This window comes from Pristiophorus japonicus, chromosome 2 (assembly GCF_044704955.1).
Source record: "Pristiophorus japonicus isolate sPriJap1 chromosome 2, sPriJap1.hap1, whole genome shotgun sequence".
NCBI classification, from domain to species: Eukaryota; Metazoa; Chordata; class Chondrichthyes; family Pristiophoridae; genus Pristiophorus; species Pristiophorus japonicus.
The window spans coordinates 62,461,908-62,489,444 of NC_091978.1; the positions used below are offsets into that span (position 1 = coordinate 62,461,908).

Below are 27,537 nucleotides of genomic sequence, written 5' to 3' on the forward strand. Positions count from 1 at the left end.
ATCAACTGGGCTTGTATTCACTGGAGTTCAGAAGAATGAGAGGGGACCTCATAGAAACATATAAAATTCTGACGGGGTTAGACAGGTTAGATGCAGGAAGAATGTTCCCAATGTTGGGGAAGTCCAGAACCAGGGGTCACAGTCTAAGGATAAGGGGTAAGCCATTTAGGACCGAGATGCGGAGGAACTTCTTCACCCAGAGAGTGGTGAACCTGTGGAATTCTCTACCACAGAAAGTTGTTGAGGCCAATTCACTAAATATATTCAAAAAGGAGTTAGATGAGGTCCTTACTGCTAGGGGGATCAAGGGGTATGGCGAGAAAGCAGGAATGGGGTACTGAAGTTGAATGTTCAGCCATGAACTCATTGAATGGCGGTGCAGGCTAGAAGGGCCGAATGGCCTACTCCTGCACCTATTTTCTATGTTTCTATGTTGGAGCCACTGCACATGCTCCTGCGTAAGGGTTGTGAATGGTTTTGGGGGGACTGTCAAGAACGGGCTTTCAATCGGGCGCGGAATCTGCTTTATTCTAACAAGCTGTTGACCTTGTACAACCCCTGTAAGAAACTGGTTTTAACGTGTGATGCATCATCCTATGGGGTTGGATGTGTGTTGCAGCAGAGTAATGATGAGGGCCAACTCCAACCTGTGGCTTATGCCTCCAGGTCGCTCTCCCAGGCAGAACGGGGATATGGGATGGTTGAAAAGGAGGCACTCGCATGTGTCTACAGGGTGAAAAAGATGCACAAGTACCTTTTCGGCAGAAGGTTCGAGTTAGAAACGGACCACAAACCGTCAACATCCCTGTTGTCCGACAGCAAGGCTGGCTGTCAATGCGTCAGCTCGCATACAGCGGTGGGCCCTTACGCTGGCTGCGTATGACTACACCATACGGCACCAGCCAGGCACCGAAAATTGCACTCAGCAGGCTCCCACTGGCGACCAAAGCAAAGCGCGGAGGTGGTCATGGCCCTTGAGGCTTTTGACACCGCAGGCTCCCCCATCACAGCCCACCAGATCAAAATCTGGACCAACAGAGATCCCCTCCTATCCCTGATAAAGAAATGTGTCCTGATCGGGGATTGGGCGCCCGCACACGGAGCGTGCCCTGGGGAGGTCAGACCGTTTCACAGACGGATGGACGAGCTCTCCATCCAAGCCGACTGCCTGTTATGGGGCAGCCGGGTAGTCATGCCCCAGAAAGGAAGGGAAGCATTCATCAGGGAACTCCACATCGAGCACCCAGGCATCGTGCTAATGAAGGCCATTGCCCGGTCACATGTATGGTGGCCGGGAATTGACTCAGACCTGGAACACTGGGTTCGCAGGTGCACGACATGTGCCCAGCTGGGAAATGCCCTCAGGGAGGCCCCACTCAGCCCGTGGCCCTGGCCCACCAGGCCATAGTCACATATTCACGTGGACTACGCGGGCCCGTTCATGGGAAAACTGTTCCTCATTGTTGTCGATGCATACTCAAAATGGATCGAGTGCATCATATTGAATTCGTGCATGACATCCACCACCATGGAGAGTCTGCGTACGGTCTTTGCGACCCACGGCTTGCCGGACATCCTGGTTAGTGACAATGGCCCGTGTTTCACTAGCTATGAATTCCAGGAGTTTATGTCGGGTAATGGTATCAAACACATCAGGACAGCACCATTCAAGCCGGCCTCCAACGGCCAGGTGGAACGTGCGGTTCAAATCATAAAACAGAACATGCTCCGGATTCAAGGATCCTCCCTTCAGTACCGCCTATCGCGCCTCCTGCTGGCCTATAGGTCCCGGCCGCATTCGCTCACGGGAGTCCCGCCTGCGGAACTACTCATGAAACGCATGCTTAAAACGCAGCTGTCCCTCATTCATCCAGCCCTGTCAGACATTGTTGAGATCAAGCGCCAGTCCCAAATCGAGTGCCAGTGGGGAGATGCATAGAAATCGATGATCCTGTATTCGTTCTCAATTATGCTTTGGGACCCAAGTGGCTTGAGGGTACTGTAATTGGCAAAGAGGGGAATAGGGTCATAGTGGTCAGACTTAACAATGGGCAGATATGCCGCAAACATCTGGACCAAGTAAAGAAAAGGTTCAGCATGGACACTGAGGAACCTGAGGAAGATCATGAGATGTCACCCACACCACTGCCAGTGAACGAGCAACAAGGACATTCACCAGCATGCACAGTCCCTGCGGCCAGCCCGGACAGGCCGGAATCACCTCAGGCGACAGAGACGCATGCCAAGGTCCAACCACCAGAGCCCCAACTGGTCCTGGGAATAAAGGTTCAGGTCACAGAGTGACTTTGTCTGCAGTACATGCCTCGTGTGATTCTATAGTAAGGTGTAAGGACACCACAGACACCACCTTTTTCGAGCCCACAACACACACCCAAAGGATCAATGACACCACGCCGGACCAGGAAATTGAACCCATCACGCCCAATAGCCCAGCAAGGCCAGGCTCACCTAGCAGCCCTGCAGGGCCAACAACATGCCAGCCCAGCGAGGGAACAGCCAACACACCAGAACAGACCGAGGCGGTCCACCAGGGAAAGAAAGGCTCCCGACCGCCTCACCTTGTAAATAGTTTTCACTTTGACTTTGGCGGGGGAGTGATGTTGTGTATCTGTAAAGCATGCACTCCCATGGTCCGCCACCAGGGAGCTCATCCCCTGAAGTCCCAAGGGATCCCAGCATCGCTTGGGAGCACTGTATATAAGCCGGCCTCTAAGGCCCGTTCCTCAATCTGGAGTCTTATTAAAGACTGAGGTCACTGTTACTTTAACCTCCCTGTGTGCAGCCTCAGCTGTGTCAGGAACACAATAACTGTTGTACAAATTCTTGCAATTTCCTTGAGGAAAGTAACAGCCCATTGCCTGATGTAACCTCACTTAATACATGATGGGGGAAAAATGTGGTTGCCCCTCTGTTGCGGTGTTGTCCCAGGCGGAGCGGTAAATTTTGCTCCTGCAAGTGGATTGCGTGTGCCGCCGCAGAATTCATCAGCTGTGCCTGGAGTTTGGAGCGGGGCACTAAGGGAGGCGCTGCACACCTCTTTTAGGGCGCTAGACTGGGTGAACAAGCGAAAATCCCAAGCTAAACAGCCGGCCTCAGAGAGACCTAAGAGAGGCCTCGGGGGAATTAAAAACATTCCCAATACATAACTCCTGCCACCACAACATAAATCGCGTAAAAAAAAAACATTCCCACTTACCTGAGGTTGACATTACTTACCTCACTGCGGCCGCTGCAGCTTGGAACACCAGCTTCCACAGGTGGTTTTGAAAGGCAGCGGTACATGACTGTGCAATGTCAGCACAGACGCGTAAATACTCTGGACAGGAGGTAGTTTCTGCCTCCGAAGGCAAGTACATCGATTGATGTACACTGCAGGTTGCTGGTAGGGCTGGTGTACTATAAACAGGCATAGGCGCACCTATTTCTCCAGGTTTTTGTTTTTGCAAAGAGAATCTTTGTTCAGTTTAACTCTCATTGGTGCAAGTGGTTTTAAGAAACTATGGCGTAGATTTTTTTTCAGGCAACCGACTGCTGGAGCTGGCTACCCAAGAATGTCGGCAAGAGGCCCAGTCCATTTTGTGGGCCGGGTCTCATTGACATGTGGCCGCTGGGCTGGTGACACCGAGAACAAGCGCTGTGAGGTACCCCAACGGCTTCAGGCCACCGCAATACATGTCTGTGCTGACATTACACTCTTTCAAAACCACTATCGCCACCTCCTTCCTCAAAAACCCTATACCCATTCATCTGCTCTAACTACTGCCTTATCTCTACCTTCTCTTTCCTGTCTGAAGTTCTCAAGCGTGTCAACACCTCCCTCCCCAGCTTTGTCTCCATCTCTCCCAAGACTCCTGTTTGAATCCTTTCAATCCAGTATCAGCCCTGCTCGCAACACTGAGACCACCCTGGCCAGAGCCATGAATGACATCCTCAGTGACTGTGATCCTGGTGCATTGGCCTTCTCTGCAGTAATTAGTATGATCAGCTGTTTCATCTTCCTGCATTGCCTCTATTCCACTGTTCTATTTCTGTGGGAATGCCTTTGCAAGGTGGCACATCGAGCAGCCTGCCTGGTCTCTGGTCCTTCAGGAAGGGAGGGTTCCATTTTCGGGAGAAGGAGAGCCAGTGCGTCATCGAACCAGGTCGTTTTCATGAAGCCTAGAGGAACACAGAAATAAATAAAACCTGACCACCTTTGCTCCTCTTCGGCTGGATCGCCAGCTCAAACTGTGCGAAGCTGCACCAACTTGAGTCCTCAAATGGCAATCAGCGTCCTATGAACATCATAGACCAGGAATTCCACTTTAAAAGGGACTCTGGTGGGTGCTGCAGCCCAGCTGTGAGCCCTTAGAAAGACAGGGGTAGAGTTTCTGCTGAGCTAAGTGGATTTTCCAGCACAATTCATCCAAAATCGGCCAAACCAGCACAAAAGATCAGGGAATTTCAAGCATAAGTTACATCCAGCCAAATCGAGTTTTCATAATCTTTGGCGCTAGTTTAAAAACATTGCGCTGGAAACCAGCCCCGCCCAAAAGACAGGCCACGCCCCCACACCGAATTAATCACCATGGCGAGGTTACACCAATTGCTCATTTGCGGTCCTTCGAGGAGATTCTTCAAATTAAGTCATGTTTTTAGGCGCAAGGGCAATAATAGGCACCCTTTGAAAGGTTTTACATGTTTTAAAATATTTAATTTATTAAGAAACTGACTAGTGTACATCAATGAAACTAGTAAATGGTTCTGTGTGTTTTTTTTAAGTAATTTGCAGTGATGTAAAATCAGATTTCTCACTGCTGGTGGACTAGACACTGATTAAAAATGCTTATTTTTTTATGATAAACATTTTCAGCTGTATTAATAAAACTACACCAGGTTACCACTCTTAAGTACATCAAAGAATATTTTTTAATGCAAGGACAAAAAAAATAAACAAGTACGTTCTAAAACGCTGCCCAATTGTGTTGGTTCATGACAGATTTTACGTTTGTGATTATGCAAATGAGTTTGAGCAAAAACTTGAACCGTAACTTCAGTTTGGAAAACCAGCGCAATTGCCGATTGCACCCAAAGCAGAAACTCTGCCGCACAGTGTCAGCCACACACTTGGCGGGCTGCCGCTGCCCCGTTTCGGTGAAAATTGATGGGATGCCAAAACATCTCCCCCTATATTTGTATTTCTTGATTAAGTATTAACTTGTATTTCTACTCATGCATATTACGCTAATGTTTTAAATGAAAAGTTTGAAAACAAAAAGCCAAAACCAGAAGTTTTCTCCCCAGTCCCTGAATCCTATAGTAACTTCTTGAGTGTACTTGAGGTTTAGGGAATGGCTCTTCATTTGATTTTTCCAACCCTATCTTACTTAATGCTAACACTCAGTGATAGGGACAAGAAAAGGAAGTCGGTGATGTGGCACTTCTGACACAAACCTGTCTCATTGCTCTGTGGTGCCCCCTGTTGGTGGTCCAGTGCCACTAGTTTCTCCACTCCCCTGCCTTCAGAATTTGCTAAAATTTGTACATTAAGATAGAACTTGCATTTATATAGAGCCTTTCATGACCTTAAGACATCTCAAAGCATTCTACTACCAACGAAGTACTTTTGAAATGTCACTGTTGTAATGTAGGAAACATTGGTTACCATTCTCATATGTTTGATAAATCACAAGATTTTACTTTGTATTTGCCACACATTAGCTGGTCACCCATTTATTTCTGTTGTATTACATCTCACCTGTCTTCTTTTTAATTTTTATTAAATTACTTTTTATAAAGCAGCTCTTTGACAGTAGGAGGCAGGCTACACATTGCATACACATCGTTAACATATGCCATATGTTATATGTGGTACATATCTATATATAGCATTAAGAAATGGATGAACTTTTAGTCTTGCATTTCCTTTTAGTTATTATGGGCTGAAACCCCTTGGTCGCCATCAATACCCCTTTGTGAACAGCCAAGGATGTTTGTGCTTTATTACTGGGGAATGGGATCTTGTTCATCTTTCTACTTTCTCATTTCTGCTTATGCAGCTCAGTGTCAAATTTTTATCGTATAACAATCCTGTGAAGCGCCTTGGGACGTTTCACTATGTTAAAGGCGCTATATAAATACAAGTTGTTGTTGTTTTTGTTTCCTTCCCTAAATAAAGAGTGCTCCATCATAAGGAAGAACTCCATCTTACAGCTGGCAAAATCCTGTTAAAGCTGAAAATCAGTTAATAAAATCAGGAAAATCAACCTGAACCTCTGAACGGGAGTCTGAAGCAGACAAGCCAAGGATCAGTTTAAATGCAAAAAGAAATGTTCCTTGTCAGGAAGGTTTGATCTGCTGAGGGAGGAGATCTCACTCAGCGCAGCCGTTAGGAAAGCTGCAATTTGATTCGGCAACCCGTGCTAGGGAGAGGGAAATCAGTCAGCGTTCCCACTCATGATTGATATCCAGTGGCCCACAATTGCTCTGATGTTAGTGTGTGAACTTTAAGTAAGGAAAGGATCGGGTTCAGCTGTGGTGATACTCAGGTTCAATCAGCCGGGCGATACTTCCATAACAATGCAAACATTAGCATGGAGTCTGGTAATACTAGGGCTACAGTTGAAGACCAGATCTGGAGGGAGTTGTGGCAGCAGCAAGGCACACCTCTTTGAGGGTGAACATGTTGAAATATTGCTGCAGCAAGTATAGCTCAGGAGGGGCCTCCAAAATGCTGCTCCCGAAGCCTGAACAGGGCCAAAGAGATAGACGCATTTTAAAAAATTAAATTCAGGGGATAGTAGCTCCATTTAGTTAAGGTAATTGATCCCTCTGCTCTTGTTACTTTTGAGGTTCTTAGTGCACAGAACAAGAGCTATGCTTGAACTTAGGCACTTTGCGGGGAATTCCAGGGGTAGCCCTCCCCCCCCCCCAGAAATGTTGCCAGATTGTGTGTGGAGTGGAATGGGGGTGGGCAAAAGAAGAAACCGCCCCCACCCCCGGGCCTTCAGCCAAGTATGCCTCAATGAGGCTGGCACCTCTGTTGTACTCCACCCTACGCACAGACGCACCCCACAAATATTCGAAAGATACCATCTCTGGGACCCAGAATGGGTTCTCCACGAGTCACAGTGACAGGCAGAAGCACCAACCGTTCTGCACCTGTGCCAGAGTCAACAATGCCGTGGAATTTCTAGGTTCAGCTATTTCTTACAAAAGCAAAAATGTTACTGGTTCATCCAAATGAGATTCATGCAAACATTATGTGACATAAATAGTTTTATTTTGTATGGTAAAACTTGCAAGTCACTTTTTTTCTATCCAATAAAATATATAATTTATGTTGACAAACTTATTTTCTGTTATTCAATTAGAGAAACATGTGCGATGATTGTGTTGCGTTCCTTCATCCTTCCGTGCGATACAATCACACAGCTGCCACGTACAACATCCCGGCTGCTGGTGGCCTCCTAAACACAGAGCAGCAGCAGGACAAAAGCCAGAGAAGTAATGGATACAATAGAGTGATGACAAAGCTGGAAGTCTTATTATAGGGTTCATGTGAGCCATGGTTACTGGTGTCACAGATTTCTATTAATGAGATTCTTACCTAGTGCTCAGCCTTGGTGATCACTCACACATTTTCATCATTCCCTCTACTTCTTAAATTGCATTAGCAACCCCCAAAAATCCAATTATTGAGAAAGTTCAGTCAGCTTTTTCCTTCAATTCCCCTTCACAATCAAATAAAAGTGCAGTTTGTGACAATTTTTTAAATGCAAAACCACAGTGCACACTCACACAAACCTTTCAATAGCTGCTGAGTCGAGAAATTGTTCAATAACTGTTTATCCTCTTTAATAAGTTCAGCATCCCTGAAGTGTGGTACTTTCTTCATTTCCATCAAGAAAGATTAAAGTCCATGAGATGAGTGACATTTGGTTGAACTTTCAATTTGACTGGAGAATTCAAATAGTTCCAATAACATCATGTGCTTGGCATCATGATGGGAGTAATTTTCCAGCTTTGCATCCTGGCATTGGGAGGGCATGTTGCAAACTTAGGAGCACCCGCTGTTCTGACTACTTATTGAAATGGAATGCTCTCTAATCTATGAGAGGACCACCCAGTGCCCGCTGGGAGTGCAATGACAAGAAATTACCACTCATGTAGTCTCTCAAACTAGGTTCATTTCTCAGGTGGGTGAAATGTAGATCCACCAGGATCTCACTTTTACTTTCCACTTGTGGGGAAGAGCATAACTTGAGGCCATCAATATAAGATAGTCACCAAGAAATGAAATAGGGAATTGCAAAGAAACTTCTTTACCCAGAGAGTGGGGAGAATGTGGAACTCGCTTCCACAGGGAGTGGTTGAAGTGAATAGTATAGATGCATTTAAGGGGAAGCTAGACAAGCATATGAGGGAAAAGGGAATAGAGAGTTATGCTGATAGAGTTGGATGAGGAAAGATGGGAGGAGGCATAAACGCCGACAAGGACTGGTTGGGCTGAATGGCCTGTTTCTGTGCCGTATATCCTATGTAATCCGATGTAAAAGATCAGCCTCAATTAAAAATCATTTGGAATTTTTCACCATAACATAAATTTAATTTTTTTTGTCGAAAAATAAAATATTGTTCACATCATTTCTATATTTTGGGGGGGAGTAATGGGAGGGTTGCAATTTCCTGATTGGTACTCCCAGTGGGTCAGGCTCCTTTTCAGGGCCATGATTTGTGTAAAATCGTCCCTATAGTTCGATTACTGGCCCTCGAACAGTTCTTCATTCTCTTCCAAAGTGTTTTCCAGACTTATCCTCAGGTTCATTCTTTCGAACATCTCCGTCACAAAATCGACTTCTTTATACCTAGGAACCAAAAGAGTGCATTGTCAATATAAAAACTGGATATGCTGGAAATACTCAGCAGGTCAGGCAGCACCAGTGGGGAGAGAAACAGAGTTAACGTTTCAGGCGCTGAGTTTTCATGAGTGCTTTGGGGAATCAGGAGGTGAGACACTCGCTGCAGAATATCTTGCCTCTGATCCGCTCTTTTTGCCTTAGTAGTTATGTGGCTTGTCTAGTTACGTTTCTGGTCATTGGTGACCCCCAGGATGTTGATTGTATGGGATTCGGCAATGGTAATGCCGTTGAATATCAAGGAGAGGTGGTTAGACTCTCGCTTGGTGGAGATGGGCACTTGTATGGTGCAAATGTTACTTGCCACTTATCAGCCCAAGCCTGAATGTCGTCCAGGTCTTGCACTACGTCGTAAAAGCTTGTGACGTTGCTCCCCAATTCTCGACCCCCCAACACTTACTGTCGAGACTATCACAGGCCAAGTGGCAATTTGGTTTGCGGTTCTACAGCGCATTCCCAACTTCAGGAGAAGGTGGGATAAAAGGAGAAGACAATTGGGAATAAAAAGTGAAATGTCTACTACATAATACTTTCATTTAAGTTATTCATTTTTCCTATTTTAGAAATTTACTAGTTTTGTGCCTAGATATTTTTGGGGTGCTAAACGGCCTCCTAATTCTCCAATATGGCGGGCAGGAAGCGCTCCCTCATTACGAGCCAAAAGTGCGCCACCCGCTATATTGGTATAGGCCAAAAAATCGGTGTGCTGCACCCACGCCTGAAACAGAAGTTAGGAAGTTTGCCTATGCAAATAAAGGACCTAATACTTGTTTGAGGCCCCCACTGTAAGATTGGTCCACCCTGAGGCAGCTGGTGCCAGTGCCGCCTGCAATCAGGAAAACCAGGCCTATCTGCAGCCTAACAGGCGGCTCTTAAAGAGACTGCTTGTTAGGCTGTATTCAACAAGGTTACATTTTAAACATATACTTACATGGGGCTAGTAGGATGCAGATGGTAACCCTTTATCATATGGCCACTCCCTCCCCCCCCCCCAATCGTCACTGTTCCTTCCTCCCCGACCACTGCACCCAACCCGATCGCCCTCCATCCTCAATTATCTGGGGGCCGCTGTGACGCCAGCAGTGGCCCGATCTTCAATCACAATTCGTCAGCGAGCTGTCTATTCCTCTCCACAGCTCACCGGCTCGATGAAAATATTGTCTGCGGCCCAATATCAGGCTCCCACTCGGGCCTCACCATTGAGGCCCAAAAGTGGGCATGCCTGAATTTCTAGGCCTTGGTCTCCAAACTGATCTGGTGCCTCTCCAATGCCATACGCGAAGGGGTTGCCGGCTGCATCCCACAGCAGCTCTCTTCATTTCTGCATAAATGCCAGTACTTCATTCCCACATTTGGGTGAATCTAGAAATGCCAAAATTTGAAAAGCAAGTCCAGCATTCACTTAAGTATTCCTTCTCTTTTAATACTCCTAACTAGACAAGGAAGAAAGCAAAAAGGAAAGCGAATGTGAGTTAGGGTGTGGAATAAATCCTGTCAGTTTGAGAGTTAAATCAATAGTTTCATTAAGTCATGGACAGTTACTGAATGTGCTCCTGTATTAATTTGATAATATGAATCATTCAGTGGCTGCCTCACTTGAGCTGTTTCTGTAGCTTGGAGATTTGCATTGTGAGCTGTTCGCTCAACTCCTCCTGTTCCTGAAACTCTCTTCGGTCTCGTCTGCAATGAGCATCGAGCCGATCGATCTCTTCCTCGCTTTCAATCAATTGCTGTTTCAGGGTCTTTATGCGCAAAAAAAGCTGTAAGAGACAATTCAAATAAAACACAGGGAGTTAGAGGATATCGCACATTTCATCAAAGTCAGAAAATGCTGCATTTTCCTTTTTATTTCAGATTTCTACCATTTGCAATTTTTTTTCTTAAAGCATTCTCTCTGATTGCACTGTGTCAGTATTCCACAGTAATCCCTTTATCATTCTACACATCCCCATTTTGCACGTAATCCACGTCAACCTTTCCTCTGCCAAATCTCAAAACCTTACATTTCCCTGCATTAAATTGCATCTGCCATTTCTCCACCCATTAATCAATCTTTTACAGTTCCTTTTGAATTTGTATGCATTGATATTCACTATTTGACACATTCCAAATTCAGTATTGTCTGCAAAATTGGATGCTTTGGACACAATTCTTGCCTCTATGTCATTTATAAAAATGATAATCAAACACTGAACCTTGCATCATTCCGCAGGTTGGCAACCAGAAACCTGTTCATGCACTATTACTCATTTTGGTCTCACAAACAATCATTTGTCAATTCATGTTAAGACATTGCCATCTATCCCATATGCTTGGATCTTATAAGAACATAAGAACATAAGAAATAGGAGCAGGAATAGGTCCCATAGCCCTCGAGCCTGCTCCGCCATTCAGTAAGATCATGGCTGATCATTGACCCCAACTCCACTTTCCAGCCAGATCTCCATATCCCTTGAATCCCCTAGACTCTGAACAACTACCTATCTCAGCCTTGAATATATTCAGAGACTCAGCATCCACAGCCCTCTGGGGTAGAGAATTCCAAAGATTCACAACCCTCTGAGTGAAGAAATTCCTCCTCATCTCCGTCTTAAATGGCCGACCCCTTATCCTGAGACTGTGCCCCTAGTTCTAGACACTCCAGCCAGGGGAAACAACCTCTCAGCATCTACCCTGTCAATCCACTTCAGAATCTTGTATGTTTCAATGCGATCACCTCTCATTCTTCTAAACTCCAGAGGGTATAGGACCATTCTACAAAATCTCTCACCATAAGACAGCCCACTCATCCCAGGAATCAAATCTTGTGAACCTCCATTGCAACGCCTCCAAGGCAAGTATATCTTTCCTTAGATAAGGATACCAAAACTGTGCACAGTACTCCAGGTGTGGTCTCACCAAGGCCCTGTATAATTGTAGCAAGTCTTCCTTACCCTTATACTCCAACCCCTTGCTATTAAGGACAACATGCCATTTGCCTTCCTTATTGCTTGCTGTACCAGTATGCTAGCTTTCTGTGTTTCTTGCACAAGGACACCCAAATCTCTCTGAACACCAAATTTTAAAGTTTTCACATTTAAAAAATATCTATTTTTCTATTCTTCCTACCAAAGTGAATAACCTCACCTTTCCCAACAATATACTCCATCTGCCACCTTACTGTCCACTCACTCCTATTTTCTATGTTTCTATTGGCGAGAAAGCAGGAATGGGGTGCTGAAGTTGAATGTTCAGCCATGAACTCATTGAATGGCGGTGCAGGCTAGAAGGGCCGAATGGCCTACTCCTGCACCTATTTTCTATGTTTCTTAGTCTATCTATATCCCTTTGCAGACACTTAGTGTTCTCCTCACAGCTTACTATCTCATCTAGCTTTGTATCATCTGCAAACTTGGATACATTACATTCAGACCCTTCATCTCGGTCATTAATATAGATTGTAAATAGCTGAGGCCCCAGCACTGATCCTTGTGGCACCCCACTAGTTACAGCCTGCCAACCTGAAAAAGACCCGTTTATCCCTACTCTCTGTTTTCTGTCCTAGCCAATCCTCTATCCATGCTAATACATTACCTCCAATCCCGTGAGCTCTTATCTTGTATAATAACCTTTTATGTGGCACCTTATCGAATGCCTTTAGGAAACCCAAGTATACTATATCTACCGGTTCCCCTTTATCTACCCTGCTTGTTACATCCTCAAAAAACTAATACATTTGTCAAACACGATTTCCCTTTCATTAAACCATGTTGACTATGCCTAATCATATTATGAGTATCGAAGTGCCATGATACCACTTCCTTAACAATGAATTTGAGCATTTTCCCAACAACTGATGTCAGGCCAACTGGCCTGTAGTTCCCTGTTTTCTCTCATAGAAACATAGAAACATAGAAAATAGTTGCAGGAGTAGGCCATTTGGCCCTTCGAGCCTGCACCACCATTCAATAAGATCATGGCTGATCATTCCTTCAGTACCCCTTTCCTGCTTTCTCTCCATACCCCTTGATCCCTTTAGCCATAAGGGCCATATCTAACTGCCTCTTGAATATATCCAATGAACTGGCATCAACAACTCTCTGCGGCAGGGAATTCCACAGGTTAACAACTCTCTGAGTGAAGAAGTTTCTCCTCATCTCAGTCCTAAATGGCCTGCCCCTTATCCTTAGAATGTGTACCCTGGTTCGGGACTTTCCCAACATCGGGAACATTCTTCCCGCATCTAACCTGTCCAGTCCCGTCAGAATCTTATATGTTTCTATGAGATTCCCTCTCATCCTTCTAAACTCCAGTGTATAAAGGCCCAGTTGATCCAGTCTCTCCTCATATGTCAGTCCAGCCATCCCTGGAATCAGTCAGGTGAACCTTCGCTGCACTCCCTCAATAGCAAGAACGTCCTTCCTCAGATTAGGAGACCAAAACTGAATACAATATTCCAGGTGAGGCCTCACCAAGGCCCTGTACAACTGCAGTAAGACTTCCCTGCTCCTATACTCAAATCCCCTAGCTATGAATGCCAACATACTATTTGCCTTCTTCACCGCCTGCTGTACCTGCATGCCAACTTTTCAATGACAAATGAACCATGATACCCAGGTCTCGCTGCACTTCCCCTTTTCCTAATCTGCCGCCATTCAGATAATATTCTGTCTTCGTGTTTTTACCCCCAAAATGGATAACCACACATTTATCCACATTATACTGCATCTGCCATGTATTTGCCCACTCGCCTAACCTGTCCAATTCATGCTGCAACCTCTTAAAGTCCTCCTCACAGCTCACACCGCCACCCAATTTAGTGTCATCTGAAAACTTGGAGATATTACACTCAATTCCTTCATCTAAATCATTAATGTATATTGTAAAGAGCTGGGGTCCCAGCACTGAGCCCTGCGGCACTCCACTAGTCACTGCCTGCCATTCTGAAAAGGCCCCGTTTATCCCGACTCTCTGCTTCCTGTCTGCCAACCAGTTCTCTAACCACGTCAGTACATTAACCCCAATACCATGTGCTTTGATTTTGCACACCAATCTCTTGTGTGGGACCTTGTCAAAAGCATTTTGAAAGTCCAAATACACCACATCCACTGGTTCTCCCTTGTCCACTCTACTAGTTACATCCTCAAAAAATTCCAGATTTGTCAAGCATGATTTCCCTTTCATAAATCCATGCTGACTTGGACCAATCCTGTCCCTGCTTTCCAAATACGCTGCTATTTCATCCTTAATGATTGATTCCAACATTTTCCCCACTATTGATTTCAGGCTAACCAGTCTATAATTACCCGTTTTCTCTCTCCCTCCTTTTTAAAAAAGTGGTGTTACATTAGCTACCCTCCAGTCCATAGGAACTGATCCAGAGTCGATGGACTGTTGGAAAATGATCACCAACGCATCCACTATTTCTAGGGTCACTTCCTTAAGTACTCTGGGAAGTGGACTATCAGGCCCTGGGGATTTATCAACCTTCAATCCCATCAATTTCCCTGACACAATTTCCCGCCTAATAAGGATATCCTTCAGTTCCTCCTTCTCACTAGACCCTCGGTCCCCTAGTACATCCAGAAAGTTATTTGTGTCTTCCTTCGTGAAGACAGAACCGAAGTATTTGTTCAATTGGTCTGCCATTTCGTTGTTCCCCATTATAAATTCACCTGATTCTAACTACAAGGGACCTACGTTTGTCTTCACTAATCTTTTTCTCTTCACATATCTATAGAAGCTTTTGCAGTCAGTTTTTATGTTCCCAGCAAGCTTCCTCTCGTACTCTATTTTCCCCCTCTTAATTAAACCTTTTGTCTTCCTCTGCTGAATTTTAAATTTCTCCCAGTCCTCAGGTTTGCTGCTTTTTGTGGCTAATTTATATGCCTCTTCCTTGGATTTAACACTATCCTTAATTTCCCTTGTTAGCCACAGTTGAGCAACCTTCCCCGTTTTATTTTTACTCCAGACAGGGATGTACAATTGTTGAAGTTCATCCATATGATCTTTAAAGGTTTGTCATTGCCTATCCACCGTCAACCCTTTAAGTATCATTTGCCAGTCTAATCTAACCAATTCGCGCCTCATACCATCAAAGTTACCTTTCCTTAAGTTCTGGACCCTAGTTTCTGAATTAACTTTGTCACTCTCCATCCTAATAAAGAATTCTACCATGTTATGGTCACTCTTCCCCAAGGGGCCTCGCACAACAAGATTGCAAATTAGTTCCTTCTCATTACATATCACCCAGTCTAGGATGGCCAGCTCTCTGGTTGGTTCCTGGACATATTAATCTAGAAAACCATCCCTAATACACTCCAGGAAATCCTCCTCCACTGCATTGCTACCAGTTAGGTTAGCCCAATCAATATGTAGATTAAAGTCGCCCGTGATAACTGCTGTACCTTTATTGCACACATCCCTTATTTCTTGTTTGATGCTGTCCCCAACCTCACTACTATTATTTGGTGGCCTGTACACAGCTCCCACTAGTGTCTTCTGCCCTCCTTTCTTGAATAGCGGTGTTACATTTGCTACCTTTGCTACCTTTAAATCTGCTGGGACCGTTCTAGAATCTAGAGCATTTTGGAAGATCAAAACCAATGCAACCACTATTTCTGCAGCCACCTCTTCTAGAACCTTAGGATGTAAACCGTCAGGTCCAGCTTTTAGCCCTATTAGTTTCTCTAGAACTTTTTCTCTACTTATATTGGTTACATTACGTTCCTCACCCTCATTCGACCCTTGGTTCCCCACCATTTTAGTTATGCTTTTTGCATCTTCTACTGTGAAGACAGATAGAAAATATTTGTTTAACGTTCCTGCCATTTCCTTATTCCCCATAATAATTTTCTCTGCCTCAGCCTATAAGGGACTAACGTTTACTTGCCCAAGTCCGAAACTAGAGTCTTAGGGCGAAGTTTGGTGAAAAAATGTGGAGAAAACCGCCCGGTGGAAAAAATGGGCCTTACATACTGATTCTGGGTGGCAGCGGGCGGTAGGTCGCATTCTGGTCAGAAAATGCGATCTTCGGCAAAGTAATGCCAAGGATAGAGTTGGGCCCAGGGAGGGGAGGAATGGCAAAAATAAAAAATTATCAAAACATTTTTTTAAAACTGCTAGAAATCCTTCAGAGGATCCTATCAACCCAAAGAGAGCACCCAAAAAACATCTTGACCGCAGCCGGCGGTATGTCGACCAAACTTGGGCCCTAAGACTCTAATTTCGGACTTGGGCAAGTCACTCTCAAACATAATGTGTAACTCTATCATATTCTGATCACTCTGCCCCAGAGAATCCTTTACTATGAGGTTGCTAATTAATCCTGATTCATTACACAATACAAGATCTATAATGCCTGGTCCCTGGTTGGTTCCATAACATATTGTTCTAAGAAACTGTCCCGAATGCATTCCATGAACTCATCTTCCAGATTACCTTTACCAATTTGAATTGTCTAGTTTATATGAAGATTAAAGTCTCCCATGATTATTGCATTACCTTTGTTGCAAGCTCCCACTATTTCTTGATTAATGATTTGTTCAATGGTATAGCCACTGTTAGGGGGCCTATATACTATTCCCACCAGTGTTTTCTGCCCCTTATTATACCTTATCTCCACCCATACTGATTCTACTTCTTGATCTTCTGAACCAAGATCCTTTCTCTCTAGTGTCCTTATGTCATCCTTTATTATGAGGCCTACCTGCCGCCCCCTCCTTTATCATTCAGCCTGTCTTTTCAAAATGTCAAGTACCATGGGACATTTAGTTCCCAACCTTGGACATCTTGCAACCACGTCTCTGTAATGACTATTAGATCAAACCCATTTATCTCTAATTGTGCTACTAGTTCATCTATATTATTACGAATGTTCCATGCATTCAGATAAAGAGCCTTTAATTAAATTTTTTTACCATTATTCCCTGTTTGATCTTATTTTCTGCTGCATTGCTACCATTTAACTCTCTGTCCCTTCCTGTCACACTCTGCTTATGTTTACCCAAATCGCTACACTGCTCTATTGCATTGACCTTTCTCTTTAGATATCTAAATTTTTCCTCACCTGACCCTTCACACCCCCATTTTTTAGTTTAAAGCCCTATCTAACCCATAGTTATTCGATTTGCCTATCGGTAGTCACCTATTATATGGAGCAGTGTCAAATGCCTTCCTGAAATTCAGGTAGGTAACATCCACTGGGGATAATTTTAAATTTGGCCAATGGTGTAAAATGGATGACATCGAATTGACCGCCCATTATACACCACACCTGATTCTCCCTTCCATTGACTTCAAAGGAAAAGAAAATCAGGCAGGATGTATGAAGGGTAGTTAATTCAATATCACCTGTTTTATGCCATCAGACAAAAGTAACATTACCCCCAGTGCATATCCCCTAACTACTAGGCCTATCATCACCTCAGAAACATTCAATAAATTAACCAGACATGATATCCCACTCCTGAAACCATGCTGAGTGTCTTGGATTATCTTACTTCCCAAAAGATACCCCCTTATAGTATCCTTCATGATACTTTCAAATGATTTCCAATGGAAGAGATAAGGCTTACATGTCTACAATTTGATGGTTCATCCATTGCCCTCTTTTTCAAGGTGGGAGTGAGTCACATTCAATATTTTTCTAATTCTCTGGAATTTAGTCCAACTTCAGTGAACTCTGAAAACTCTCCGGAAGATGACTCACAATCATTTGAGCTAATTCCTTCAGAAACCTGAGATGAAAGTTATCAGTGCCAGGAGACTTATCTACCTTGAACTTCAACAACCTCTCCAATATGTCCTCTCTTGTGATTTTCAGATCTCAGTCTATATTCATATTTAAACAGCAGCCCAATTCATCCCTCATTTAATTTGTGAACACTGTTGATAAATAACAGCTAAGAACTTCAGCAATTTCTCTATCTTCAGGCAACACTTCATCACTGTCATGTTCTAGTGGGCCAAACCCCACTTTGCACCTTTTGTTTACAACTGACATACTGGAATGCTTTAATCGTCTGCTTTATGTTTCCAGCTAGGTTTTCCTTGTGATCTCTCTTTGCAGCCCTTATTTTTGGCACTCCTCAATTATTCAAGAGAGGAGGGGAAAAGAAAACAGGGAACTACAGGCCAGATGGCCTGGTATCAGTCGTCGGGAAAATGCTGGAATCCATTATTAAGTAAGGGGTAACCGGGCACTAAGAAAATGACAAGGTGATTAGGCAGAGTCAACAGAAAAAAGCCCAGCGGGAGATCGAGAGCCAGCGGCAGTTGGTGAGAGGGGAGCGACCTGTCAAAAGCCCAGCGGGAGATCGAGAGCCAGCGGCAGTTGGTGAGAGGGGAGCGACCTGTCAAAAGCCCAGCGGGAGATCGAGAGCCAGCGGCAGTTGGTGAGAGGGGAGCGACCTATCAAAAGCCCAGCGGGAGATCGAGAGCCAGCGTACCGGTGCAGCTACAGCGGGAGAGAAAGCAAAATAGAAGTAGAAAGTAATCAAAAAGTGACGTCACAGCTAATGGGGTAAGTGATTGGCTGGTGATTGGTGAGTAGCTTTTCTTTTCTTTTTTATATCAGTAAGTGAACTGTAACATTGTTATTACCAATTTAAGGGTATCTAAGGTTAAGACATGGCAGGAGAGCTTGGCCATGTGATATGCTCCTCCTGTACCATGTGGGAACTCGGGGACACTTCCGGTGTCCCTGGGCGCAACATGTGTAGGAAGTGTATCCGCCTCGAACTCTTGACGGTCCGCGTTGCAGAATTGGAGCTGAGGGTGGATTCACTCTGGAGCATCCACGATGCTGAGAATGACGTGAGTATCACGTGTAGTGAGTTGGTCTTACCGCAGGAGAAGGGTCCACAGCCAGATAGGGAATGGAAGACCAGCAGGAAGAGCAGTGCAAGAAAGATAGTGCAGGGGTCCCCTGTGGTCATCCCCCTGCAAAACAGATACACTGCTTTGAGTACTGTTGGGGAGGATGACTCATCAGGGGAGGGCAGCAGCAGCCAAGTTCATGGCACCGTAGGTGGCTCTGCTGCAAAGGAGGGCAGGAAAAGGAGTGGGAGCGCGATAGTGATAGGGGATTCGATGGTGAGGGGAATAGATAGGCGTTTCTGCGGACGCAACCGAGACTCCAGGATGGTATGTTGCCTCCCTGGTGCAAGGGTCAAGGATGTCTCGGAGCGGGTGCAGGACATTCTGAAATGGGAGGGAGAACAGCCAGTTGTCGTGGTGCACATTGGTACCAACGACATAGGTAAAAAAAGGGATGAGGTCCTACGAAAAGAATTTAAGGAGCTAGGAGCTAAATTAAAAAGTAGGACCTCAAAAGTAGTAATCTCGGGATTGCTACCAGTGCCACGTGCTAGTCAGAGTAGGAATCGCAGGATAGCGCAGATGAATACATGGCTTGAGCAGTGGTGCAGCAGGGAGGGATTCAAATTCTTGGGGCATTGGAACCGGTTCTGGGGGAGGTGGGACCAGTACAAACCGGACGGTCTGCACCTGGGCAGGTCCGGAACCAATGTCCTAGGGGGAGTGTTTGCTAGTGCTGTTGGGGAGGAGTTAAACTAATATTGCAGGGGGATGGGAACCTATACAGGGAGACAGAGGGAGACAAAAAGGAGGCAAAAGCAAAAGACAGAAAGGAGATGAGGAAAAGTGGAGGGCAGAGAAACCCAAGGCAAAGAACAAAAAGGGCCACTGTACAGCAAAATTCTAAAAGGACAAAGGGTGTTAAAAAAGCAAGCCTGAAGGCTTTGTGTCTTAATGCAAGGAGTATCCGCAATAAGGTGGATGAATTAATTGTGCAAATAGATGTTAACAAATATGATGTGATTGGGATTACGGAGACGTGGCTCCAGGATGATCAGGGCTGGGAACTCAACATCCAGGGGTATTCAACATTCAGGAAGGATAGAATAAAAGGAAAAGGAGGTGGGGTAGCATTGCTGGTTAAAGAGGAGATTAATGCAATAGTTACGAAAGACATTAGCTTGGATGATGTGGAATCTATATGGGTAGAGCTGCAGAACACTAAAGGGCAAAAATCGTTAGTGGGAGTTGTGTACAGACCTCCAAACAGTAGTAGTGATGTTGGGGAGGGCATCAAACAGGAAATTAGGAGTGCATGCAATAAAGGTGCAGCAGTTATAATGGGTGACTTTAATATGCACATAGATTGGGCTAGCCAAACTGGAAGCAATACGGTGGAGGAGGATTTCCTGGAATGCATAAGGGATGGTTTTCTAGACCAATATGTCGAGGAACCAACTAGGGGGGAGGCCATCTTAGACTGGGTGTTGTGTAATGAGAGAGGATTAATTAGCAATCTCATTGTGCGAGGCCCCTTGGGGAAGAGTGACCATAATATGGTGGAATTCTGCATTAGGATGGAGAATGAAACAGTTAATTCAGAGACCATGGTCCAGAACTTAAAGAAGGGTAACTTTGAAGGTATGAGGCATGAATTGGCTAAGATAGATTGGCTAATGATACTTAAGGGGTTGACTGTGGATGGGCAATGGCAGACTTTTAGAGAACGCATGGATGAATTACAACAATTGTACATTCCTGTCTGGCGTAAAAATAAAAAAGGGAAGGTGGCTCAACCGTGGCTATCTAGGGAAATCAGGGATAGTATTAAAGCCAAGGAAATGGCATACAAATTGGCCAGAAATAGCAGCGAACCTGGGGACTGGGAGAAATTTAGAACTCAGCAGAGGAGGACAAAGGGTTTGATTAGGGCAGGGAAAATGGAGTACGAGAAGAAGCTTGCAGGGAACATTAAGGCGGATTGCAAAAGTTTCTATAGGTATGTAAAGAGAAAAAGGTTAGTAAAGACAAACGTAGGTCCCCTGCAGTCAGAATCAGGGGAAGTCATAACGGGGAACAAAGAAATGGCAGACCAATTGAACAAGTACTTTGGTTCAGTATTCACTAAGGAGGACACAAACAACCTTCCGGATATAAAAGTGGTCAGAGGGTCTATTAAGGAGGAGGAACTGAGGGAAATCTTTATTAGTCGGGAAATTGTGTTGGGGAAATTGATGGGATTGAAGGCCGATAAATCCCCAGGGCCTGATGGACTGCATCCCAGAGTACTTAAGGAGGTGGCCTTGGAAATAGCGGATGCATTGACAGTCATTTTCCAACATTCCATTGACTCTGGATCAGTTCCTATGGAGTGGAGGGTAGCCAATGTAACCCCACTTTTTAAAAAAGGAGGGAGAGAGAAAACAGGGAATTATAGACCGGTCAGCCTGACCTCAGTAGTGGGTAAAATGATGGAATCAATTATTAAGGATGTCACAGCAGCGCATTTGGAAAATGGTGACATGATAGGTCCAAGTCAGCATGGATTTGTGAAAGGGAGATCATGCTTGACAAATCTTCTGGAATTTTTTGAGGATGTTTCCAATAAAGTGGACAAAGGAGTACCAGTTGATGTGGTATATTTGGACTTTCAGAAGGCTTTTGACAAGGTCCCACACAGGAGATTAATGTGCAAAGTTAAAGCACATGGGATTGGGGGTAGTGTGCTGACGTGGATTGAGAACTGGTTGTCAGACAGGAAGCAAAGAGTAGGAGTAAATGGGTACTTTTCGGAATGGCAGGCAGTGACTAGTGGGGTACCGCAGGGTTCTGTGCTGGGGCCCCAGCTGTTTACATTGTACATTAATGATTTAGACGAGGGGATTAAATGTAGTATCTCCAAATTTGCGGATGACACTAAGTTGGGTGGCAGTGTGAGCTGCGAGGAGGATGCTATGAGGCTACAGAGTGACTTGGATAGGTTAGGTGAGTGGGCAAATGCGTGGCAGATGAAGTATAATGTGGATAAATGTGAGGTTATCCACTTTGGTGGTAAAAACAGAGAGACAGACTATTATCTGAATGGTGACAGATTAGGAAAAGGGAAGGTGCAACGAGACCTGGGTGTCATGGTACATCAGTCATTGAAGGTTGGCATGCAGGTACAGCAGGCGGTTAAGAAAGCAAATGGCATGTTGGCCTTCATAGCGAGGGGATTTGAGTACAGGGGCAGGGAGGTGTTGCTACAGTTGTACAGGGCCTTGGTGAGGCCACACCTGGAGTATTGTGTACAGTTTTGGTCTCCTAACTTGAGGAAGGACATACTTGCTATTGAGGGAGTGCAGCGAAGATTCACCAGACTGATTCCCGGGATGGTGGGACTGACCTATCAAGAAAGACTGGATCAACTGGGCTTGTATTCACTGGAGTTCAGAAGAGTGAGAGGGGACCTCATAGAAACGTTTAAAATTCTGACGGGTTTGGACAGGTTGGATGCAGGAAGAATGTTCCCAATGTTGGGGAAGTCCAGAACCAGGGGTCACAGTCTAAGGATAAGGGGTAAGCCATTTAGGACCGAGATAAGGAGAAACTTCTTCACCCAGAGAGTGGTGAACCTGTGGAATTCTCTACCACAGGAAGTAGTTGAGGCCAATTCACTAAATATATTCAAAAGGGAGTTAGATGAAGTCCTCTGGGATGAGAGGGCTGTCCTATGAGGAGAGATTTAGTAGATTCGGCCTATAGTCTCTGGAGTTTAGAAGAATGAGAGGTGATCCCATTGAAACATATAAGATTCCGAGGGGGATTGACAAGGTAGATGCTGACAGGTTCTTTCTCCACTGGAGTGTCTAGAACTAGGGGGCACAGTCTCAGGATAAGGGGGTCAACCATTTAAGACTGAAATGAGGAGGAATTTCTTCACACCCTAAAGGGCTGTGGATGTTGAGTCAATGAGTATATTCAAAGCTAAGATAGATAGATTTTTGGACTCTAGAAGAATCAAGGAATATGGGGATCGGGCAGGAAAGTGAAGTTGAGGTCAATGATCAGCCATGATCTTATTGAATGGCGGAGTAGGCTCCTATTTCTTGTATTCTTATGTTCTTATATTTATAGTTCTAGAAAAGAGAAGACTGAGGGGTGAGCTGATAGAGGTCTTTAAGATTATGAATGCGTTCGATAGGGTAGACGTAGAGAAGCTCTTTCCATGGACGTGGGAGAACAGAACTAGGGACAATAAATATAAGATGGTCACTATTAAATCTAATAGAGAATTCAGGAGAAACTTCTTTACCCAGAGAGTGGTTAGAATGTGGAAATCACTACCACAAGGAGTAGTAGCATAGATGCATTTTGAAGAAGCTAGATAAACACACGAGGGAGTAAGGAATAGATGGATTTGTTGATGGGATTAGATGAAGAAGAGTGGGAGGAGACTCCTGTGGAACAGAAGCCCCGGGCTGGACCTGTTGGGCTGAAAGGCCTGTTTCTGTGCTGTGAATGCTATGTAATCTCCTCCGTCTATTCTTTCCTGACATTTAACACATTTATATGCCTAATGCTTTTCTTAATAAGACAATCTTGTTCCATTCTTGTATTCTATCCCTGACTCAGTTCAAGGATGAATTCCTTTTGCATCTTAAAAAGGAACTCTAAAGAGGGTGCATGAACAGAGAGACCTGGGGGTATATGTACACAAATCATTGAAGGTGGCAGGGCAGGTTGAGAAAGCAGTTAAAAAAGCTTATGGGATCCTGGGCTTCAAGAATAGTACAAAACCGTGGAAATTATGATGAACCTGTATAAAACACTGGTTCGGCCTCAACTGGATTATTGTATCCAATTCTGGGTGCCGCACTTTAGGAAGGATGTGAAGGCCTTGGAGAGGGTGCAAAAAAGATTTACGAGAATGATTCCAGGGATGAGGGACTTCAGTTACGTAGATAGACTGGAGAAGCTGGGGTTGTTCTCCTTCGAGCAGAGAAGATTGAGAGGAGTGGGGTCTGGACAGAGTAGATAGGGAGGAACTGTTCCCATTGGCAGAAGGGTCTAGATCCAGAGGACACAGATTTAAGATGATTGGCAAAAGAACCAAAGATGACATGAGGAAAAACATTTTTATACAGCGAAAGGTTAGGATCTGGAATGCACTGCCTGAAAAGGTGGTGGAGGCAGACTCAATCACTGCTTTCAAAGGGAATTGAATAAGTACGAGCGAAAAAGAATTGCAGGGTTACGGGAAAGGCGGGGGAGGGGGACCAGCTGAGGTGCTCTTGCAGGGAGCCGGCACGGGCTCGATGGGCCGAATGACCTTCTTCTGTGCTGTAACCATTCTATGATTCTATGATTCTACGATAAAAAAAAACTATCTCTTGGAAGAGATATTGCACTTTCCTTCCACATCTTTTCCTTCCAGTATCTCTTTCCATTTTACTCGTCCCATGCATTTACTCTTCCCTTAAACATTTTTAAAAACAAACTTTTTAACAGGCTTCTTATTGCTTTCTACCCTCGAAATCGAGGATGCAGTCCCTCGAAATCGAGGATGACTTGCTTCCACTCTAAAAGTGAGTTTTCAGGTGACTGTACAGTCCAATACGGGAATTACAGTCTCTGTCACAGGTGGGGCAGACAGTGGTTGAAGGAAGGGGTGGGTGGGGAGTCTGGTTTAGCCGCACACTCCTGCTGTCTGCGCTTGTTTTCTGCATGCTCTCGGCGACGAAACTCGAGGTGCTCAACGCCCTCCTGGATGCTCTTCCTCCACTTAGGGCGGTCTTGGGCCAGGGATTCCCAGGTACTGGTGGGGATGTTGCACTTTATCAATGAGGCTTTGAGGGTGTACTTGAAGTGTTTCCTCTGCCCACCTGTGGCTTGCTTGCCGTGTAGGAGTTCCAAGTAGAGCGCTTGCTTTGGGAGTCTCGTGTCAGGCATGCGGACGATGTGGCCCGCCCAATGGAGCTGGTCAAGTGTGGTCAGTGCTTCGATGCTGGGGATGTTGGCCTGATCGAGAACACTGACGTTGGTGCGTCTGTCCTCCCAATGGATTTGCGGGATCTTGTGGAGGCAGCGCTGGTGGTACTTCTCCAGCGCTTTGAGGTGTCTACTGTATATAGTCCACGTTTCTGAGTGCGGGTATCACTACTGCCCTGTAGACCACAAGCTTGGTGCCAGATTTGAGGTCCTGGTCTTCATACATTCTCTTTCTCAGGCGACCAAAGGCTGCGCTGGCACATTGGAAGTTGGACCTTGTCATCGATGTCTGCCCTTGCTGACTACCCTGAATGTCAGAACTTATGGCTGCTATATCCTAATTGTTCCCTTACTTGTACTTTGTTAAGGAGGGGGAAAAACAGCCCGGGTTCCAGCTGCTGACTGCTGTGAGTGAGCAGATGTTGAGAGTGAACAGGATTGGGGATGGTTAAGAGAGTCCCAATGATTAAATAGCCGACCTGCGGTCATTGGCTAGGAATGACACATTAAGAATGCACACTTGAGCAAGGTAGCAGGGGATAGCTTGGGTCCATGTAACCATATTGCAGCATGAGTCAGCATCTTCAATGGGGAATAGAAAGAAATTGAGAAACGACTGCTTTGTGTAGATTGGAGAAAATTGGAGGCAGCAAAGGTGAAAAACAAAAACTGTAGTTCTTGCGTTTGTATATAAGGTTTTGTATTAAAAACATTGAAAATGCAAAGTAACATGAAAGAAACATATCTTAACATTTCTGGTGGAATTACAGAGTCACTGTTATTTTTCTCACAGAGGTAGTTTCGTAGCCCAGTGTGATACCTGATTCCTGTCCTCCTCAAACTGCTGCCGGTCGTCATTGATTTCCTGTGTCAGCTCCTGCACATTCTTCTCCATCTTGTGAACAAGACCCAGCAGCACAGCTTTCTCCCTAGGGCACAACAGAATTAAATCATCTCAATCATCCAAACACAACCAATAATAAATTTGTCAGGAACCAGCAATATATCACCTTATTGGCCTATTGAGTCTCCCTGATTTTTCATCACTGTACCATTAGTGTTCATGCCTTCAGCTGCCTAGGCCCTAAGTTCTGGAATTCCTTCCCTTTCTCCCTCTCTTTCCTCCTTTAAGACGTTCCTTAAAACCTACCTCTTTGGCCAATCTTTTGGTCACCTGTCCTAATATCTTCATATGTGGCTCAGTGTCAAATTTTGCTGTATTTATTAAGGCTGCGCTTATTTTACTGCAAAAATGGCCACAGGCTCCACCCCTTATTTCTGATTGGTCCCCTTGGAGGATATGCCACACCTTGTGGTTTCACAGGAATGTGTCACTGGATCTCCCCCTCCCAAGGTCTCACTGACTTTGCAAATTGTAACTCGATCCACTTTGACTTCCTGAAGTGATAGAGGTCAGAGTTCCACAGAAGACAACAAGGGCCAAAGTGCTTTACCCCAGTCCAAGAACATCCCTCCCCAGCCAAAGTGCCTTATCCCATCCAGTCCAAGTGCATTCCTCCCCCAGTCAAAGTGCCTTACCCAAGTGCAAATGCATCCTTCCCCCATCCCCCCATAGATGGGGCATTGTGTATGGATTATTGACAGGTTTATTGGGTATGAAGTGAATAGTAACAGTGTCGTGACTTCTGGATATCATCCACTCCAATGATGTCCCTTGTAGAGGGTTGGAAGAATGTGATCCGTCTCTCCTGAGTTCCCTCTCTCCCCTCTGATCCCACCCCTCCCATATCTCTCTCTCCCCTCCCCCCCAGCCTCTCTCTCTTCCCCACCCCTGCCCCCAGCCTCTCCCCCCCCCCTCAGCCTCTCTCTCCCCCCCACCAGCCTCTCTCTCTCTCCAGCCCAACCTCTCTCACTCCCCCCGCACCCCCCACCAGCCTCTCTCAATCCACCCCAGCCTCTCTCTTCCCCCCCCAGCCTCTCTCTCACTCCACCCCCCCAGCCTCTCTCACTCACCCCCGCCTCTCTCACTACCCCCCACCATCCCTCCAGCCTCTCTCACTCCACCCCAGCCTCTCTCTCTCCACCCCCCAGCCTCTCTCTCACTCCACCAGCCTGTCACTCCCCACCCCCAGCCTCTCTCACTCCCCCCCTGCTCCCCCCAGCCTCTGTCACTCCACCCCAGCCTCTCTCTCACCCCCAGCCTCTCTCACTCCCCCCCGCCTGTTAAGTCCTGACTCTAATGTACTGACTTACACGAGACACATGCTGAAGTCAAGGTCACTCAGGGCCTGCACCTTTAATTCCAGCTCACCAGTCCTGCACTTACCTGAGACCTCCCTTTATATATCACAGTGGGACAGGTATGGAGTGTCTCCTGCAAGTGCACCCCTGGTGGTAAGGTATGCTTATTGTTACAGGCCATATCCAGTTACATTCATGTATAGCATGGTAAGATACAGTTATATACAGTAATGTGAGATACATGACATCACCCTCCCCCATTGTCTTATTGCCTTTATAGATTCAGTCTCTCAGGTGGTCTGCGCTCTCGCATGGAGTGTCTTAATTGTGGTTCAGTTGTTTGCCTTGGTGCCTGTTTTTCGTTCGGTGTGATTGCTGGTATCTTGCCTGCGCTGTCTGTTTCGTTCAGTGTGATTGCTGTTATCTTGCCTGCGCTGTCTGTTTCGTTCGGTGTGATTGCTGGTATCTCATCTGGGCTGTCTGTTGAGACTGCCCTTTCCTCAGGTTGTTCCATCTGTCTGTCCACCAGGTGTGGTGTGAGTTCTACATTGTAGTCTGCCTCTGGTTCTTCAGTGTTATCAGTGAATCTACTTTTTACTTGGTCTACATGCCTCCGGCAGGTTTTGCTATTGTCCATTTGTACAACCAG

The 27,537-nt window shown here is 45.4% G+C and overlaps 1 protein-coding gene across 1 annotated transcript in view; it reads right to left on the reverse strand.

Moving 5' to 3' along the window:
* Window positions 1-8,306: 8,306 nt before the first annotated feature.
* LOC139228738 (cingulin-like protein 1) overlaps window positions 8,307-27,537 on the reverse strand; it is a 165,625-nt gene continuing 146,394 nt past the window's right edge. Inside the window, exons 12-14 of the mRNA XM_070860056.1 lie at window positions 25,507-25,615; window positions 10,515-10,678; window positions 8,307-8,867 (exon numbers count right to left, since the gene is read on the reverse strand). Coding sequence (XP_070716157.1) covers window positions 8,762-8,867; window positions 10,515-10,678; window positions 25,507-25,615 — 379 coding nt within the window. The 3' untranslated portion in view covers window positions 8,307-8,761. The remainder of the gene's footprint in view (window positions 8,868-10,514; window positions 10,679-25,506; window positions 25,616-27,537) is intronic.